Genomic DNA, 16,807 nt, shown 5'->3' with positions numbered 1-16,807 from the left:
AATAGATAAGCTCCATTTAGTTTGGGAGGTGATGTGCCTTAAATTACTATGGCAGCTGTAAGAAGCACTTGCACAGTAAAGAAAGTGGAAGTGAGATAAAGGAAAGCATCAGGCGGGGCTGGGTGGGGGTGGGGAGGTGGGGGGGGGGGGGGTGTAATCTTGGCAGAGGTGTGCAAAGGCCATCGTGACCATCTGTAATATGAGGAGTGTTTTGTGCGGGTTACCTCACGAAGATGAAATGTATTGGAAGCATGAATTCGGTGTGCCTTGTAAAATGAGGCTGAGACATATTTGTCCTATTGACAGAGTGCAAACACTTGAATATTTCCCTTCAGCTCGTACCCTGTGCAGATTTTTCTCACTCAAAGACTTATCTTTTGCAAAGCCCTGTGAAAGAATACAGATCAAAATGTGACTCCGTTCCTAATGTGTCATGTGCATGACTATCAAGGCTGGCTGTGTGTGTGTATATGTGTGTGTGGCCTGTCCTTACCGTGTTCTGGCAGTCAGCGTTGATCAGCTGCAGCAGCTGGCTCTCGAACTTCTCCAGGGACGGCTGGAGGGAGATGGTCAGTCTGTTCAGGGTGAAGGGCAGCATCTTGAGCAGCTGAGGTCTCAGCAGAGCGTCTCCTGGTGGTCAAACGTAACACGCATGTCAGCGACAGGAACAGTGCTTTCCCTGCTCGAATTCTCAGCACATCCGAGTCCTAAAACTCTTCCCTCTGCGGTTCGTCAGATTGGCTTTCTTCTCAGAAATCATTGTGTGTGTTGAAAATACTGTGGGGTGGGGGGGTAGGGTAGGAGGGGTCACAGCACGTCATGCTGTTGTGAAGTACATTGCAGTGTATTCTGTGTGCGTCCCATTTGTAAAACTCACTGGGGGTTTCTCCATCATCGACAGGAAAATCTACCACAGGGTCCCACAAGTTTAAAAAGAGAGGTCAAGTGAAAATACTGAATCTGATACAGTATTTCAGTCGTGCTGATTCTGCTGCACGTCGTCCTGCAGGGGAGGGTGGCGCTGTCCAGGAAAAAATATGGCATTCCAGTTTATTGCTGTCTTATGGATCTTTTTTTTTTTTCCCGTGAATAAATTCGAGGCAAAATGTGACTCAAAAACAATATTTTCCTAATCAAACCCATTCCCCAGAGGACATGAATGACTAAACAGAAGGTTTCTGTTAGCCCAGGTTAACCTCATAAATGCCATCTGTCAGAGAAAAAAATGAGTCTGACAAGTCAGAGAAAGGGTGAGTCAGTGACTCAGTCGGTCAGTCCGTATATTCACCTCTCTGGTCTAGACTGAAATGTCTCATTGAATAAAGAGCCTTAAGGCTTGGGGCATAGATGTTGATAATGGATCCCTGATGACTGGGACGCTCGCACAGACCACCTACCGCCATCATCAATTCAACATATTCACATATCCACTGACATAACTGTTCATACACCAACTGCAATGACTGATGTTGTGAGTCTGGAAGCCCCGTGGAGCGCCTGGAGGACAGACCAGCAGTGCTGATGATATATCTCATTTATTGCAGATACTTTTTCATCATACTTAAAAATAAATAAATAAATAAAAAATCTCTGACATTTACAATAACTACATTGCAGCGTTGCAAACACACAGATGCAAAATGCTATAAATATTAAAATCCCATATTAAAAACACTGAGTCTAATACGCAGCTGTGCCACAGGTAGTAACAAAATATGCCTCCCAGCTCGAGGGGGGATTTTCAGGAGCTCGGCAGTCTGAAAAATAGTGACCGTCAGAGCACTGACAGGAACATTTGACACGTTAAACACAGCTCAAAGACATGCTGATACATCTCAGCCTCCGACACAGTCTGAGACGGCTGAATCGCAGCTGGCCAGCAGCTTAATACACAAATTCTGGCTCCCTGTGGGAGACGGATATCCATCATTTCCTGTAGTATTGCAGAGTCACTAAGTCTTATAGGTGTGATTTGGCTCACTCAGCCCTGAGTTATATCTCAGCTCCAAAACGCTTCCTCTCTTTTTCGTCACAATTACAAAATCTGCTTACTATTAAAAGAAGAATCCCAATGGGGAGAGCCAGATCTCTTAATTATAATCACTTTTCTTGTGGTTATGAGGCAGTAAATTACACTAATCTGGATTGGCAATGCGTGAAATAAAATATTCCCCCAAAAAAATTCTTATGACAAAAAAAATTACCTTTTTTCTGTTAATATACTAAATTGCTCATTATATCCAAGCAAGCCACAAAAAAGTATCAAAAAGTTGTTGTGTTTATTTGCCAACATATTTCAGACTTTACTGGGGCCAGTTCTTCACAGCTGCATCGTCTTTGAAGAATGAAATGGTTTTTTTCAGTTTTCAGCTGTGAATTCGCATCCAATATGGACACTCTCAGGAAGGATGTTAGCTGGTAACAGGTACCACTGTGACAGAGCTGCACAAGAGTGGCGATAACAGATCAATCACTTAGGGGTCATCTGAAATCAAGAATTAAATACTATTTATACGTACTTGTGAGAGTACACACAGCCATTTAAAAAATCAAACTCTTCAACGCTAATCCAAGATTAAACTTGGAATAACAAGAAAACATGGGGAAGGTCTTTTAAAGCTGTGGTTCCAACAGAAATAGCGCATTTGGAAGAAAAAAAGAGAACGAATCCAAACCTTGCAACAGTTTATCTTTTTCTTTTCATTTGCTGCAATTTTTAATTGTTTGTTTGTTTGCTTGCTTGTTTGTGGTCCTGTTTGCATGAGTATTTTCAAGTGGAGATAGAAAACTTTTGTGTTCATTTCTACAAAGACAATTCTTGGAGCCACTGAAAACAGAACCTTTTTGAAAACAGATTTCAGGGTGGAACGTTTCAAAAATGCAACGATTCCGTCTCTGTGGAAAAGAAAGAAAATGCACTCATGAAAAACGCTTCGTCCCTGTGCAGACAGAGTAAAGTTTAATGTTTTGGATATTTTTTTATGACACTGTGTATCAGCCCCACGGCCATGGTAACAGTTTGGTTAAATACACACACAAATAACAGCAGCCACTAGTGGCCCAACATGAAAACTACATTGTTTCCAGCATTTTCTGCCATTTCTCTGTAAATGGGAATCGTTTGCAAAATGTTGTCGAGTAAATGCTAAACGATTGTGTAAAAAAATTCTGCAAAATTGATATGTTTTATCCAAAGCGTTGTCGTGTGAACAGGGCTTTAGACGAGACACCGATTGACTCTTTCACAAATTGCATTGTGGGTTAGTTTTTTTTTGTCAGCGTCTGTGGTTTCGATTCTTCAATGTAAGATTAGCATATCATTAAACAGAACACTGAAAAAGATTTCAGCATTAATACGATGAACAGCACTGGTTTACAACGCCTCCCGATGTTTTATTATGACCACAAAGTAACTCCTACGATAAAACACCCAACTGATTTAATATAAGCTGCATGACCCTCAACTGAAGCATTAACACCACTGCTTGAGGTAAACAATCCAACTAAAATGTGTGTTTTGCTTGTTTGTTTGGATTCCTGGTGTAAGTGAATCACAGTTGATATAAGAAAGCATCTCAGCCAATAGTCGAAACCAAAAAACAGTTTGAAGCTCGCAATCACCGCTTTCAGACACAGCAAAGACGGCGCGGCCTGTGTGATCGTAATCTCCTCAAGAGTAATGCAGCCATCAAGTGTTTGACTGCAGCCCCTTGTCTCTGAAGCTCAGAGTTGGACTGTTCTGAATGCGGCGTGAATATCAAGCCGGTGGCTGTGGTCTTAAAAGGCAGCTTAGGTCTGTGCTGCTCACAGCCCCAGAACATGAAGAGGATTAGGCTGCTACCATACCTCCCACTGACTCCCAATGATTATAGCTCTGCACTGTCAGACTTCATTACATTCCCCCTTAGAAACTTACTTCCTAAGTACTGCAGACATTTCAACTTCTGATGGAACTAAGTTTCTGAAAAAAAAAGGCCACTTTTTAGTACTATTATGAATGTCCTGTATGATACTGTGACATCTGGAAGAAGACATCTGGAAGAAGACAACTGAAGAGACGGTTAAGTGTGTAATGTAAATGTATACCTGGGTGGTGAATACAATTCTTAACCAGAAAACCTGAAAATGCCCAAAGACTTGCTTCAAGAGCTATAATTAATGTGGTTTCATAATTCAATTCATTAGGTATCGTCTGAAAATGTTATAAAATTTAATGGTATAAATATTAAAGTTAGAATGAATTGATAAGCAGGATGAATTCACAGGCTGTGGTGATATCAAAATATGTTTCACTACAAAACGATATATTTGTGGGGTCGCGATAGAGCCAGAAGAGTTCACAGATTTGGCTGATCCGGCTCACCAAATCACCAGAAAAATAGTAAAAAATTTAATGTTAAAGTTGCACTATTTTACCAGTCCAGCTAACTACAGATGAAACTGGGCTGTATGTGGCATCTGAACTAAAATGTGCTCGACACCTCTGATCTTCATGGTCTGACAGTACAGAGAAAAAGGAAAACTGTACAAACCATCATTTCCTGTATCCCACCTGATGAGAATAGGAAGTTTTATTCACTTTTCACTATTTGACACAGTGATCAAAAATAGCCTGATTTGTGTGTCACATCTTAATTACATTAAAGTGTTTGCTTAAATTGGCCCCTATTAAGGAAAAGTCACATGATTCTGAAGTGTTGGTTGATATTTGCAAATTTTCTTTTTTATTTCTGATGGTTGTAAATGTTTTGTACGTCATAAAATGAAATGCTTTTTTGGTTAATACAATCAATGATTAGAACAACAGAACATCACAATGGAAATCCAGCAATCTGGTCAACTCCACAGATCACAACACCAAGATATGACACCTCAGAAATATAATAAGATTAGTTCATTTGGCTGTTGGGGTTCATTGCCAATAAAGGGCCAAACACTTCTTGTGTTCTTGCAATGCTTTGATTACAAAACATAGATTCATAAACAGTCTGTAACTGAAATACCTGTTATGAATATGCTGTTACTTGAATGGTTATTTTACAATTTATACTGTTTTATTATTGGCTTTTTGTCTCTGCGATCAAAAAAGGAAAAATGTTTGTGCTTTTTCTTTTTTGTCAGAACCTGCTTCAAATGCTGGCACCTATTGACAAGACCAGTGTATTTACATGACATGCTCTGGTCGAACTGACATTGTTCACAAAAAAAAAAATCCTAGAAATGTACTTATTACCTGTTGGAGAAGCAGCCAGGCCTGGGATGTCTTCACATCCTGAAACAAGGACATTCTCTGGAAGCAGGTTCATCACAGGAAGCAGTGCAGGATGGTTTTTCACTGCACAGCTCAAGTTTGCTCCATCGATAATCTGCAAGAATCTCCCATCTGCAAAAAGAGAATTGAAACAAATACAGGGGGAATAAATCCAAACATATAACTCGAGAAACCGGCAAACTTTGATGTGATATTTCAAACCCACACTCAGCCCCGACCCTCCCAAACAAATGCTATCCATCTCATCGGTGCATTAGTGTCTAATGATGCTCCAGAAGCAGGGAGTCACCCGAAAATGTGGCGCGCTACAAGCAGACACTTCAATTTTTCAATATTCCATTTGGCTGGCAGTGACCTAGGGTGCAATGTTCCATTACACTGCAAGCATCATTTTCCAGGTCTACAACTGAAATGACAACCATTCAACTTGGAAAACACGCTCGCCCAGAAGAGCGCCGCGGCATCTGCGAGTCGCCCGAGTATGAGCAATGAGGTAGACGCCGTCATCGTTCAGGCAGGCCATCAAATGACAAGTGGCGAGCAGCGACTCCTGCCATCAACACAAAACACAGATCATTTGGAAGGTGAGCAAAGTGGGGTTTGATGCGCTGCGTATGTTGGCTTCCTTCAAGCCTGAGCAGCGTCGCAATCTTTCACTCTGACAGGGTTAATGATTGCACCTTCGACGGCATCAGTGACAATCAATACGAGAAGCTCCGTTCACTCCCATGGGCTGCTCAAAAAAAAAAACGATGACGCTGAGTGATCTGAAGGTGAGAGACTGTTAACGGAACAATGACAGTGACGCGTTCGAGCTGCGAAGTGATGGGCTGTATTTTAGTTTATTACCACTGTTTTCAACACAGTGGAATGATGTCTACAATTGTAACGTTTTCTCTGGAGGAAGAAACAGCGATGGAGAAATTGTGGGGAGTGATTAAACTGGCAGTGCACAATTCTAAACACAGACACAGCTGAATGCCACAGTATTTGCATCAATCACTACCAAAGTGTTGCAACACTCTGTGATCAGGCCTTCCATAACATACCTTATGAACTAGTGAAAATCACCTGATTTTTGATCATTTGAGTGTCATTTACTGACTCTGAATCAACATATATGGACTTAGTGATCGTTTTTAACAGCTTGTCTGGATTTTATCTGAATTAGAAATGTCAGAAAGGTTGCCCAGCACTGCCATCAGGCCTGTGAGTAGCACTGGACCATCTTTCTACTGTCTGTTCGGAAGCTGACGCCAAAATCTCAGGGTGACTTTGACATCGGGACCAATCAGAAGCCTGAGAAATCTGAGGGTCGTCTCGAGACGGATGAGCAGATAAAGCATACAGAATCTGCGATCTCTTCTAAATCACTCTTTAGGATGTGCATATATGAATATTCAGTCGATATCATCACTTTAACCTTGGTTCATTAGTTTTAGTCTGATTTATTCATTCCATATTTTCTTGTCAACATATTATTTTTAGCTTTGTTTTATTGCTGTTTTGATTTTTTGTTGATGTACTTTTTTTCAAAGCACTTTACAAACTCTGAAAGGGATTTTTATGAATAAAAACTATTGTTTTCTTATTAACTTGAAGGGGGGAAACTGTTTTAAAGTTGCATCAGCATTAAAGTTCCCTCCACAAAGTTTGTGGTATTTGCTTTTCAGACGTGCCGTATTGACTGTGTGTGCTCCACGCTATCTTCTACATCGCTGGGTTCCACACGAAGTTGTAATCTATAACTGTCTGAAAGTGCTTTTGAACTAACCGAAAGCTCGTAAGAAAGACAGGCAGCATCGTGAGATGCATTGCCTTGTAACTGTGGGGCTTACGGGGGAAGATAGATGCATGAAAGACCATCCCCCTCCCACAGTCCAAACAATCTATTTATCAGGTTTTTTCTGACACTGCGACTTTTTGAGGGATGACAGGCCGGACGATAATACCCAAGCATGCATCAAAGAACTGGCAGGCTCCAAACAACAGAGGATAACCAATATTATATCTTAACCTCAAACAATCAAGTGAAATGAAAAATAATAATAATGACAGACAGTGAGGTTGTTCAGATCACAATGAAAAAAATAACAACAAGGTGTCACTAATGGAAACATCTATACCAGGAACCAAGCTGTGGTTGAAATGATGGGAGCGCGGCGCAGATCAAATGAAGGGCAATGTGACTTTATCCTCGTAAAAAAATACGTTTGTTCAACTTTCTTTTACCGCGAGTTCAAAACTCATCCAGTCATCCATCTATCTTGTATTCTGGACCTTCATTCCGCTTTGGGATTTTCAGAATTTGGAGTCGATCACAGCTGATAGTGAGAGAAAGGCAGTGTGTAGTGTACAGGGAGAAAAAAAAGCACATAAGAAAAGACAAAATTGCATGATTTCTTATCGTCCACAATGTTTGTTCATCTCCAGGAACAACTGGAATGAAAAATAAGCTTTAAAGTTCTTTGAATTGCCTCTGTTAGTGCTCATGGTCAGACAGGTTTAAACAGCCACGACTGAACTCGAATTTAAACAAACTGAAGCGACTCGGTACGTTTCATATCATTTCCTTGACGAGACTGTCACCAGACACACGAAAGAGACGCGCAGCATCGACAGAGACTGCACTTATGGATAATTACATAGCCAAGCAGTTTGAAGGGATATGAATAATTCTACGATTTGTGAAAATGAATGTCAGCCACCCAAAGGCGTTTTCCTATCAACACTTTTCTTGAGACTTTTGACAGTCTTAAATAGTTTGTCAAGAAAATAAAGAAAAAAATAGGATCCCCAAAGCTTCAGATATCGAATTAAAGCCACAATTTCCTTGAGGGGAACAAACAATGTCATGAGAGAAACCACTTATTTTGTCTAATCAATCCAGATAAAATAAATGTTTAGAACAAACAGAACAGTGTTGAAAACGATTAATGCATTACTCAAATATTTATGGCTTCAAGTTTTCTTGAAAAACAACTGAAAATAAAGCACAACAATCCTTTTTTATCAGCGGAATAAAAGCAACAAACAAATGAATCTCTCTGGAATTGGTTGTAAAGGACAAGTGAAAGGAAAATAGCTTTTATGTGAAATCTATTTGTAAGAAAAAAAAAAAGGACAGCATCTTCGGAGGATTGAAGAAGAGTTAATAAAGTTGTTTTTATCATCCATGTAATATTATGGAAAGCCGGTAAGTTCAGGGAAAGGATGGGCGGAATGTCCATTTCTGCTGTAGACAGCTTTTCATCCATTTTCCTGGCAGTCAGCGCCTTTATCTTTAAAGTCATTGAAAAGGGAACGAGGAGGAAAGAAGATGATGGAGTATATCACTATGTTCTGCTCCCCTCCCTGCCCATGACTCATCCCAGTCAAACCCTTTAACTTCCCCTAACAGTTAACTTACTACAAAAAAAAAAAAAGCCTTACGTCTGAAGCCAAAAAAAAAAAAAAAAAAGGAAAGTAGTTTGGGGAAATCTCTGAGGCTGCAGCACGGCTTCGGCTCTGTTCTACAAACGTTTGCAGTGGCAACAGCGGCTTTCATCGCAAAGGTGTTTCTTACCATGAAACACGGAAAAAAGTAGGATGGGGGGGGGCTGAGAACCTAGAAATCAGAGAACTTTCTTGACGCAGATGGTGCCCAGGTGTCAGCATCTTCCATCATTTATTTCCTGCTATTCATTATGCATCATTTTCAGTCAGATGCTGTGCATAGATTAGAAGCCGAACCCAAAATGTCCTTACAGCCGTGGCGGGCCACCTCTGAGTTACTTGAGCAGCAGCTTGGCAGGAGATGTGAAAACAAGAAGATTGGAAAGGGAAAATAAAAAATGGCTCAGCATCAGTCAGACTTGCTGGTCCTCGGAGAAGCTTGTGGGAGAAAGGTAGAAATTACAAAGATCTGAGCACAAACATTCCTGGAAGTTGGGCGTGTCTAAAAGATTGTTGAATGAAGCTCAATTGACATTTCATTTTTGGGTGGCACATTTAGGTCCCGTTCACACATTTTCCAGTGAAAATGGGAAACTTTTGTTGCGATTGGGGTGCCTGTTTGCACAACAGCAGTACTAATTCAGTCCCTGAAAAGGCAACTTTTTGAAAACAGTTCCGGCTTTGTCTCCATGGAAACAGTCGGGAATACAACATTTTGAAAATGCCACAACTCCGTTTCCACGTAAAGGGAGGAAATGCAACAGGTGCAAGCAGCAGCAAGTGGATGGACAATAATAACAATGGCGCCCAACAGAGGGTTGACTAAAACTCATATTCTCCTGGGACCTGCTTACAAAACATTGCCATATAAACACAAATCCTTTTTGAAACAAAAATTAAAAATGTATTATCATATTGAGCATCAAAGATAAATCACAGAATGGCCTGCATGAGTTTTACTCTGGGCAGCGTCTGAATTTGTATTTGCACTTTTTTGGCCACTTGTCAGTCTTTTATTATCTGGGATGTGCTTTCAAAAAGTCACATTTTCAATGGCTCTGAGTTTACAGTTGTCATGTAAACAATGCCCAAAATGCAACAAAAGTTTGCTATTTTCAGGCCAAATATAGGAATCTAAAAATGTTTGAAGCAGTTGTTAAATTTCCAAACTGAAGTTCACTTTATTCCAACTTTATGCTATGCTCTCTGAAAGTGTTGATCACGCAAAGGTTTTCAGAAATTTCATACAATTTGAATCACTGATGTGCCTTACTGAGCAAAACAACTGAAATATAAAACATATCTTAGCCACATCTCATGATATCTCTTGATAATATATCATCTTTACTAAAGCCCAGTGTGAAACTAGAGGCACAGGTATAGTTGGAGGAGTTATTTCGGGGGTGAAAACAATGTTTTACTTCAATATATTTGTTTGCAGTGTCAAGTCCACTGAAACAGCAATAACTTTTTGAGTGGGTGGTGAAAAAAAAAAAACATGTATGCAGGGATTTTTTTTTTTTTTTTTTTTTTTTTAAGGATCAGGAAAACCTCTTTGCGACTACAGTACATAGTCTGTGTCTGTTGTCGGGTTTGAGGACAAAGCAGTGATTCCAGTACAATAATTAATTGCAATAAATGTCAGTGTAACATCCAGGAATACTGTGCATCGTTTTCAGTCTCAAAGCTTAAAGTGTTGTGATCTGAGTCGTTTGCACATGTGGTGTGTATTTTGAATGACAAAGATCTCGTATCTTACCTTACAGGTGCACCATTAGAAACATTTGTAACGACACTACCTCCCTGTGCCTTACACACAGGAATACACAACAAATTAATGCATTGTGGTGGCACTTCAAATTACGATATGCAAATGGGAACACAATGCACCATCTGTTTGTCCTCTCGTCACATTAAAAGGTCCCCAGAGCGACCCTCCATCCTTCTCACTTCATTTTTTTCACCTCTCCTGTTTCTTCCTCTTTTCTCCCTGTTGGTTGAAGGGAGACAGCGAGCTCACCCCGTCCCTCTGTGCCTGTTTCCCCCTCCTATTTTAGCCCTCCCGTGCTTCAGGTCTTTGAAAAGCCCCGAGGCGACTTCCTTCACTCTGCCTTCCCTCCTTTTCCTCTTTCCTGCCTCTTGACCCTGACGCCAGCTCTGGAAAATAAAGGGATTGTGACTCCTCTGCCACCGTCAAATCTCTCTCCCCTGCTTGGTTTTCTGTCACTCTAAACATACGTGGTGCTTCCTTTATACGTTGAGCTTTTTCCACTTAATTTGAGACAGTTCATGGTTCAAAACTGAAAATGGAGCAAAGATAATTTTATTTTCCTGGAAACTGGAACAAGTTTATTCCAGGCAGTGTGTGCTGTAATTTTTTCTATGTTTTTCTGACTATGTAATTGTTCACAAAATCTCACGTTTTCCAGGTGAGTTTTCAACAAGGCTTTCCTTTCTACCCTTTTGCCTCCATGTTCTTCTTATATATCCATTAATTATCGAAATCCCTGTGTGTGTGTGTGTGTGTGTGTGTGTGTGTGTGTGTGTTACTAAACTAGTGGCAAAAAGCCGGGCTAGGCACAAGAACATAGGAACACAAAGCTTGGCAGCCACCTCCAGTATATAATGCCCATGTCTCCTCCAATTCTGGCATCCAATTACAGCTACCCTGGCACATGCACACACACACACACACACACGTTAGTACACACATGTGTGCACATACAAGTGTGTATTTTTATTATGCAAACTGATCATCATAGTATCGTTTCAAAAAGGTTTCTCTTTTTCTAAATGTGGCATTACCATTACAATACAGGCTGCTAAAATAACATTCACAAACATATCAGAAATGAAAATAACTGTGTTACCTTACCAAACATGTTTTTCTGCTTGAATGTGACATTTTTCAGAAATCAGAAATGTGCCCACAGGAAAGCAGGAGAAAAATTCTCACATAATCCATTATGAGTTTCAAAATTAAAACTGAATGATGGTGAAAACTATATACAATTTAAGAACCCATTTGACTTTCATTATTACACTGTTCGACACTTCACCAGTCCATCAAAGAGCAAACACAGAGAGAGAGAGAGAGAGAGAGAGATCCATGCATGTACACACACACACACAACTACAGGCAAATTGGAGGCTATTAGATCCTGTTTACACGACAACACTTCAAGAGAAAACATTATTTTTTTTGCGTTCTCATTTCAGAAGTTTTGAGTTTACACGTCTGTATCTATAGAAACAGCAGAATTTCTGAAAAAAGTAGTTAGCATGTTGGGCCTCAAGTAGCTGCTGTTTGTGTTTGTAAGGAATCAAACACATGTACAGAGAACAATATGATATAAACATTAAAAAAGGCGAGCACACGAACATGTCTATTGCCAGATGACGAAGTTGGATTGCGACTGCCTGTGACTGCAAATGATAAAACTACCATGTCACGCCGCTCTGGAGGCCACTGTTCTTGTAACTGTCCATCCACTTGTGTATGGGCAGAAGAACTCTTGATTACGACACATGCAGAGGAGCAGCACAACAGAAAATCTGCATTTTTGTGCGTCTGGAAAGTTCCTCTTTGAGAAACACTTTCAAAAAGTTGCGTTTTCCTTGACTCCAAACATCTTTGTCATGTAAGCAGACACCTGAAAGTGCCAGTTTTCATTTAGAGTGCATTTAGATTGGTTAGAAGGTTGCTTTTTAAACCACCTAATTCCTAGTTAACCATAACTGAGGAATCAAACCTGCAACCTTTCAAACCCAAGCTCACTTCTCTAAACTCCAAGCTCGCTGCGTGTCTTGAGCTTGAACCTTCTCACCACAGCTGCCCTATGCACTCAATCCCATTATCTGCATGAAATGACTAAGAAACAGCGTAAAAGAACAAGAGAAAAAAGCAAACTGCCCACTTGAATCTACTGACATTTGAGATTAAGATCAAGCCTCCGCAAAATAAAAATAAACCAGTTAAGGATGAAGTGTCTATGTGCATCCACTCGGTATACTCATTCTCACCATTGATCTGTTTTTATTTTTCACTGCGAGAGGAGCCCGATGAACACGTTTTAGAGCCTCGTCTCCTGCTTTCTATTCCCTGCTTTCTGCTTTTACAGCACGACGTGACGCAGCAAACAATCCTCAGCAGGGTTTGATGACAAAGACCGCATTTAGCAGCGAATCCAGTGGACAGAGCGCTGACCTCCGTGCGGACTCCTGAGGACAGAGCACTGGCCTTGGAACAGAAAAATCAGCTCCGCTGTGTAAATAGCACAACACTCCTTGCAAGTCCTTACAGCATGCACGCATCACACGCAATGCTGAACACATAACTGCAAGCACCTCACAGTTTAATACACTGAGTAGCCGAAACAATAAAGCCTGCCACAGTGTATTACCTCTAATAAAAACCAGTGAAAGGCCCTGAAATTGCTATAATTTTAATGAGAGGAGACTACAACCAAAGCAAAGCCCCGTGCATTTTTGACATGAGAGGAAAACCCTGCAGGAAACGAGTACAGCGACGGAAAACTTGTCACCACGACTGGAGTTCAGGCAACATCTGGTTCCTTCTCTTACTGATGAGCGACCAAAAGGCATTTATGTTATACCGAGGCCTGCTGGTCCTACAGCTGGTACAGCCAGGAGGCTCCCTGCTAATTGAATCTCCTCAACTTAAAACAAATTATCTCATGAAGGCTACCTGTGCCATAGCAGCTGATCACTTACTTAATCCACCAGATCCGTGCAGGGGAAACTGAAGGGAAGAAGGAAACCACTCGGAAAAAAAAAACCTGGCTCAGTGCCACTAATGGCTCCACAGTGGGCTGTCACCTTCATGTGGGCTTTTCGTGTTTTAAGAGATAACTTTTGGAACTTGTCAGGTTAACCATCTGTTTAATACCACAGCGGCTTATTAAAAAGCGATCAGTCTCATTATGGGTAAACTCAAGCCACCTCGACGAGCTTAAATACTGATCAACAATAGAGAAGTCCAGAAAACATCAACAACACAAACACAGCAGTAGCAATGGAAGAAGTTTGTGATATCTTGTTTCCTGATAGAAATAGGCGGTGATGGGTGTCCAGGTTTTTGCGTGTTAGTTTGAACATTCATAATAAGGTTTGGTTTTCATTGTTTTTAATGAATTTATTTTAAAAGTATCTTTACACTTAAAACTAGTGTACTTTGATGCATCTGACCTGAGTTAAACAAACATTGAGTACAATTTTAAGAATTGCACAGCTGGGCCAAAGGTCCTCTTTCTTTTTCAAATCAAAATATCTCCTGAAGTTGTTCCCTGAATGTACCGGTATGTTCAATGTTAAGTCTGGTTTCATGCTTCTTGTTGGATTTTAGTAAACCTTCTCTCCCAGATCTCAAGCTCCTATATGCTCTGCTCTTCACGTGCCTCCCTTGATGTTTCAATTTGACTTTTTCAGATGTATACAAGACCCACGAATATAGATAATACAGCTGAAGAGCTGCTGAAATAGAGGGTCATGGGTCTTACGGATCAAAGAGGAACTTTCGAATGGGAGGGAATGATAGAAAGATAAACCAATCACTCTAAAGATATCCTGAACAGTGCCATGTCAATCATCGAGAGTTTCTGCATTTACAAAGTTGCTTTACTCTCATGGACAACAAAAATCAGTTGCACAGTTAACAGGACAAGACTGTTTTGACATGCAGTGCAATAGGACTTAATAATAGGGAGTCCAGTAACTGCCAGACCAGGGGTGTTAAAACATTTATTTCAGGGGCCACATGCAACCCTACTTTATCTTGAGTGGGCCAGACTGATAAAATACTGCCATAATAGCCTTTACAATTAAACTTGAAAGTTTTTCTTTGTTGTGGTCTATATTTTTGTAAAACCAAAACACTACAGAAAATTACTGAAATCTCAACATAAAATCAAATTTGATGATAACTCCTGGTGCAAAATCCAATGAAATATTAAAAAAAACCCCTCTCCAATAGTAGCAGAATTCTGCATGCTTTTACAAACTCACCCTGACCGCATGACTTTTATGGTAAATTTTCTAGCAACAAGGTAGCCTGTTTTCATGCCAGCATCAATAATCTCTGAGTTGAGTTTTCAGTGTTGTATTGGCTACTCTTTGGAAATTATTATTATTTTTTAAATGACATTTAAATGTTTGTTTGGTGGGCTGGATTGGCAGACTCCCATCTTGGCCCACGGGCCTTATTTTTGACACCCTTGATACCCCTGAACTAGTAAGTCTCTTCAGGGGGGGTGCGGAGGCCAGATGGAGGCTGTACCCTCTCCTCTGGTCGACACTTCCCCTCTTCTGTTCAATCATTTTCACCGCTGGTGGCCGTAGAATTTATTTCCTTCTCATGGTGATGAAATCTACTTTACAACACAATGGAGCACAAACAATTTCAGAAAAATACATATTCAAATTGAAGTGAAGCACAACTGTCACCTCTCACGCATTAGAGTGAAACTCACTTTATTTACTCTAAACTCTAACCCCCCCACCCCCCACCCCCCCACGTGATGGCAGACATGTCCAATAAATAGATTGCCACATTTTGGCATGGTCTGAATAATCCATTAGCAATAGGTTTTGTCATTAATCCAAGTCAAGTAAAGTGTATATGAAGTAAACAGGCCAATGTCACAAATTTGGCTAAAAGGATCTTTGCAGCTTGTACAACACCTGATGTTGCAGTCTTCAAACTTCATTTGTTTAATGAAACCAGAAACTTCAAGATTAATCACATTGCAAAAAAAAAAAACAAACAAAAAAAAAAAAAAATGTGTGAACACAACTGCAGATATAAACAGAATCCTGCCCCAGAAGCCACTGGGCTGCTGAAACACATTCCACTGTAATGATGACGGAGCGTCCCGCTTGCTGTTACTTCAATATGGCAGATATGCAGAAATGCATCCATTTACAGTTTAAATTCATTCACTTTCATTCAATTCACCTTTTAACCCAGTCTTCATTTGCAACACATCAAGAAATAATTAAGATACTCTTCTCCGGGGCCATGGTGTTTTGAAAAATAGAGTCATGGAAACTGAATAATGTGGAATTGTAATGAAAAGAGCCTGAAAAAAACCCACACGCCTCAAGGGAATGTTTTCTCATTATAATTCTTTCACACAATCAGAATCATGAATGACCACAATAAGTAATTTAGTTATTTCCAGTCACCGCAAAGCAGTTTGCCGACTACTTTGCCGCCCTTGAAAAAGAAAAATCCCCCTCCCGAGTGTTTTTTTTTTTTCCACAGATACTTTGTATCCCCATCACAGTGGATGAGTCTTAAAGTGATAAAAAGAAATGAAAAGGGTTTCGACCATAAAGAAGCAACAGAAAATAGTGGCAGCAACATGGCTCTTAAAACCGAGAGGCATCGTTCAACTAAACAACAGCCATAAGGTTAATAATTCAGCTGGCATAAGAGTCCGTTCGAGAGCTGGTTCTCTAATATTCATGTGACATGATAGCCAAGACAGGAACTCTGGCTCTCGCCGGGCGCAGTGTTATTCACACTGTGAGGCACTACAGTATTTTGTAATTCATAGCCTTGGTTTGAAGCCAAGTCTGGGTACACTGCCTCTCGACCGAGTCAGAGCTTCAGCAGCAAACTCAATAATTACAGGTTTTTTACTCAACTTTACTTCAGGGGGGGTCAAACTCATTTTACTTCGGGGGCCACGTTCAGCACAATCTGATCTCAAGTAACTCAGAGCAGTAAATAACGATGATCTCGAAGTAAATACAACTCTAAGTGTCTCTTTGATTTAGTGCAACAAATAATTATTTTATTAAGTTCACATTTATTGAACTATCCTTTTACATCACATGAAATTTCAATGGAAGAACTGCAAATGCAACAATATTATGCATTAGTTCACCATGTGCTTTGACAACTTACACATCACTATGGAGAGTGTAATAATAACATTATAACATTATTTACATCTTCAAAGGCATAAAACATTTGGCCACATGTAGCTGGAACTCAAAAATACAGCAGAATGTTTCATATGATAATTAGAATAACTATTCAAATTCTAGAATTTATCTTTCTTGTGTTAACATTTC

General features: G+C 40.2%; 1 protein-coding gene across 1 annotated transcript in view; it reads right to left on the bottom strand.

Annotated features, from left to right (window-relative positions):
• Nucleotides 1–16,807, bottom strand: part of nphp4 (nephronophthisis 4) — a 174,943-nt gene that overhangs the window by 130,076 nt on the left and 28,060 nt on the right. The window contains exons 5-6 of the mRNA XM_030119429.1: nt 5,234–5,383; nt 494–630 (exon numbers count right to left, since the gene is read on the bottom strand). Coding sequence (XP_029975289.1) covers nt 494–630; nt 5,234–5,383 — 287 coding nt within the window. The remainder of the gene's footprint in view (nt 1–493; nt 631–5,233; nt 5,384–16,807) is intronic.

The sequence above is a fragment of the Salarias fasciatus genome, chromosome 20, assembly GCF_902148845.1.
Source record: "Salarias fasciatus chromosome 20, fSalaFa1.1, whole genome shotgun sequence".
Classification (NCBI taxonomy): Eukaryota; Metazoa; Chordata; class Actinopteri; order Blenniiformes; family Blenniidae; genus Salarias; species Salarias fasciatus.
The sequence above is the reverse complement of the archived record's forward strand: the minus strand, read 5'-3'. Positions and strand labels throughout refer to the sequence as shown.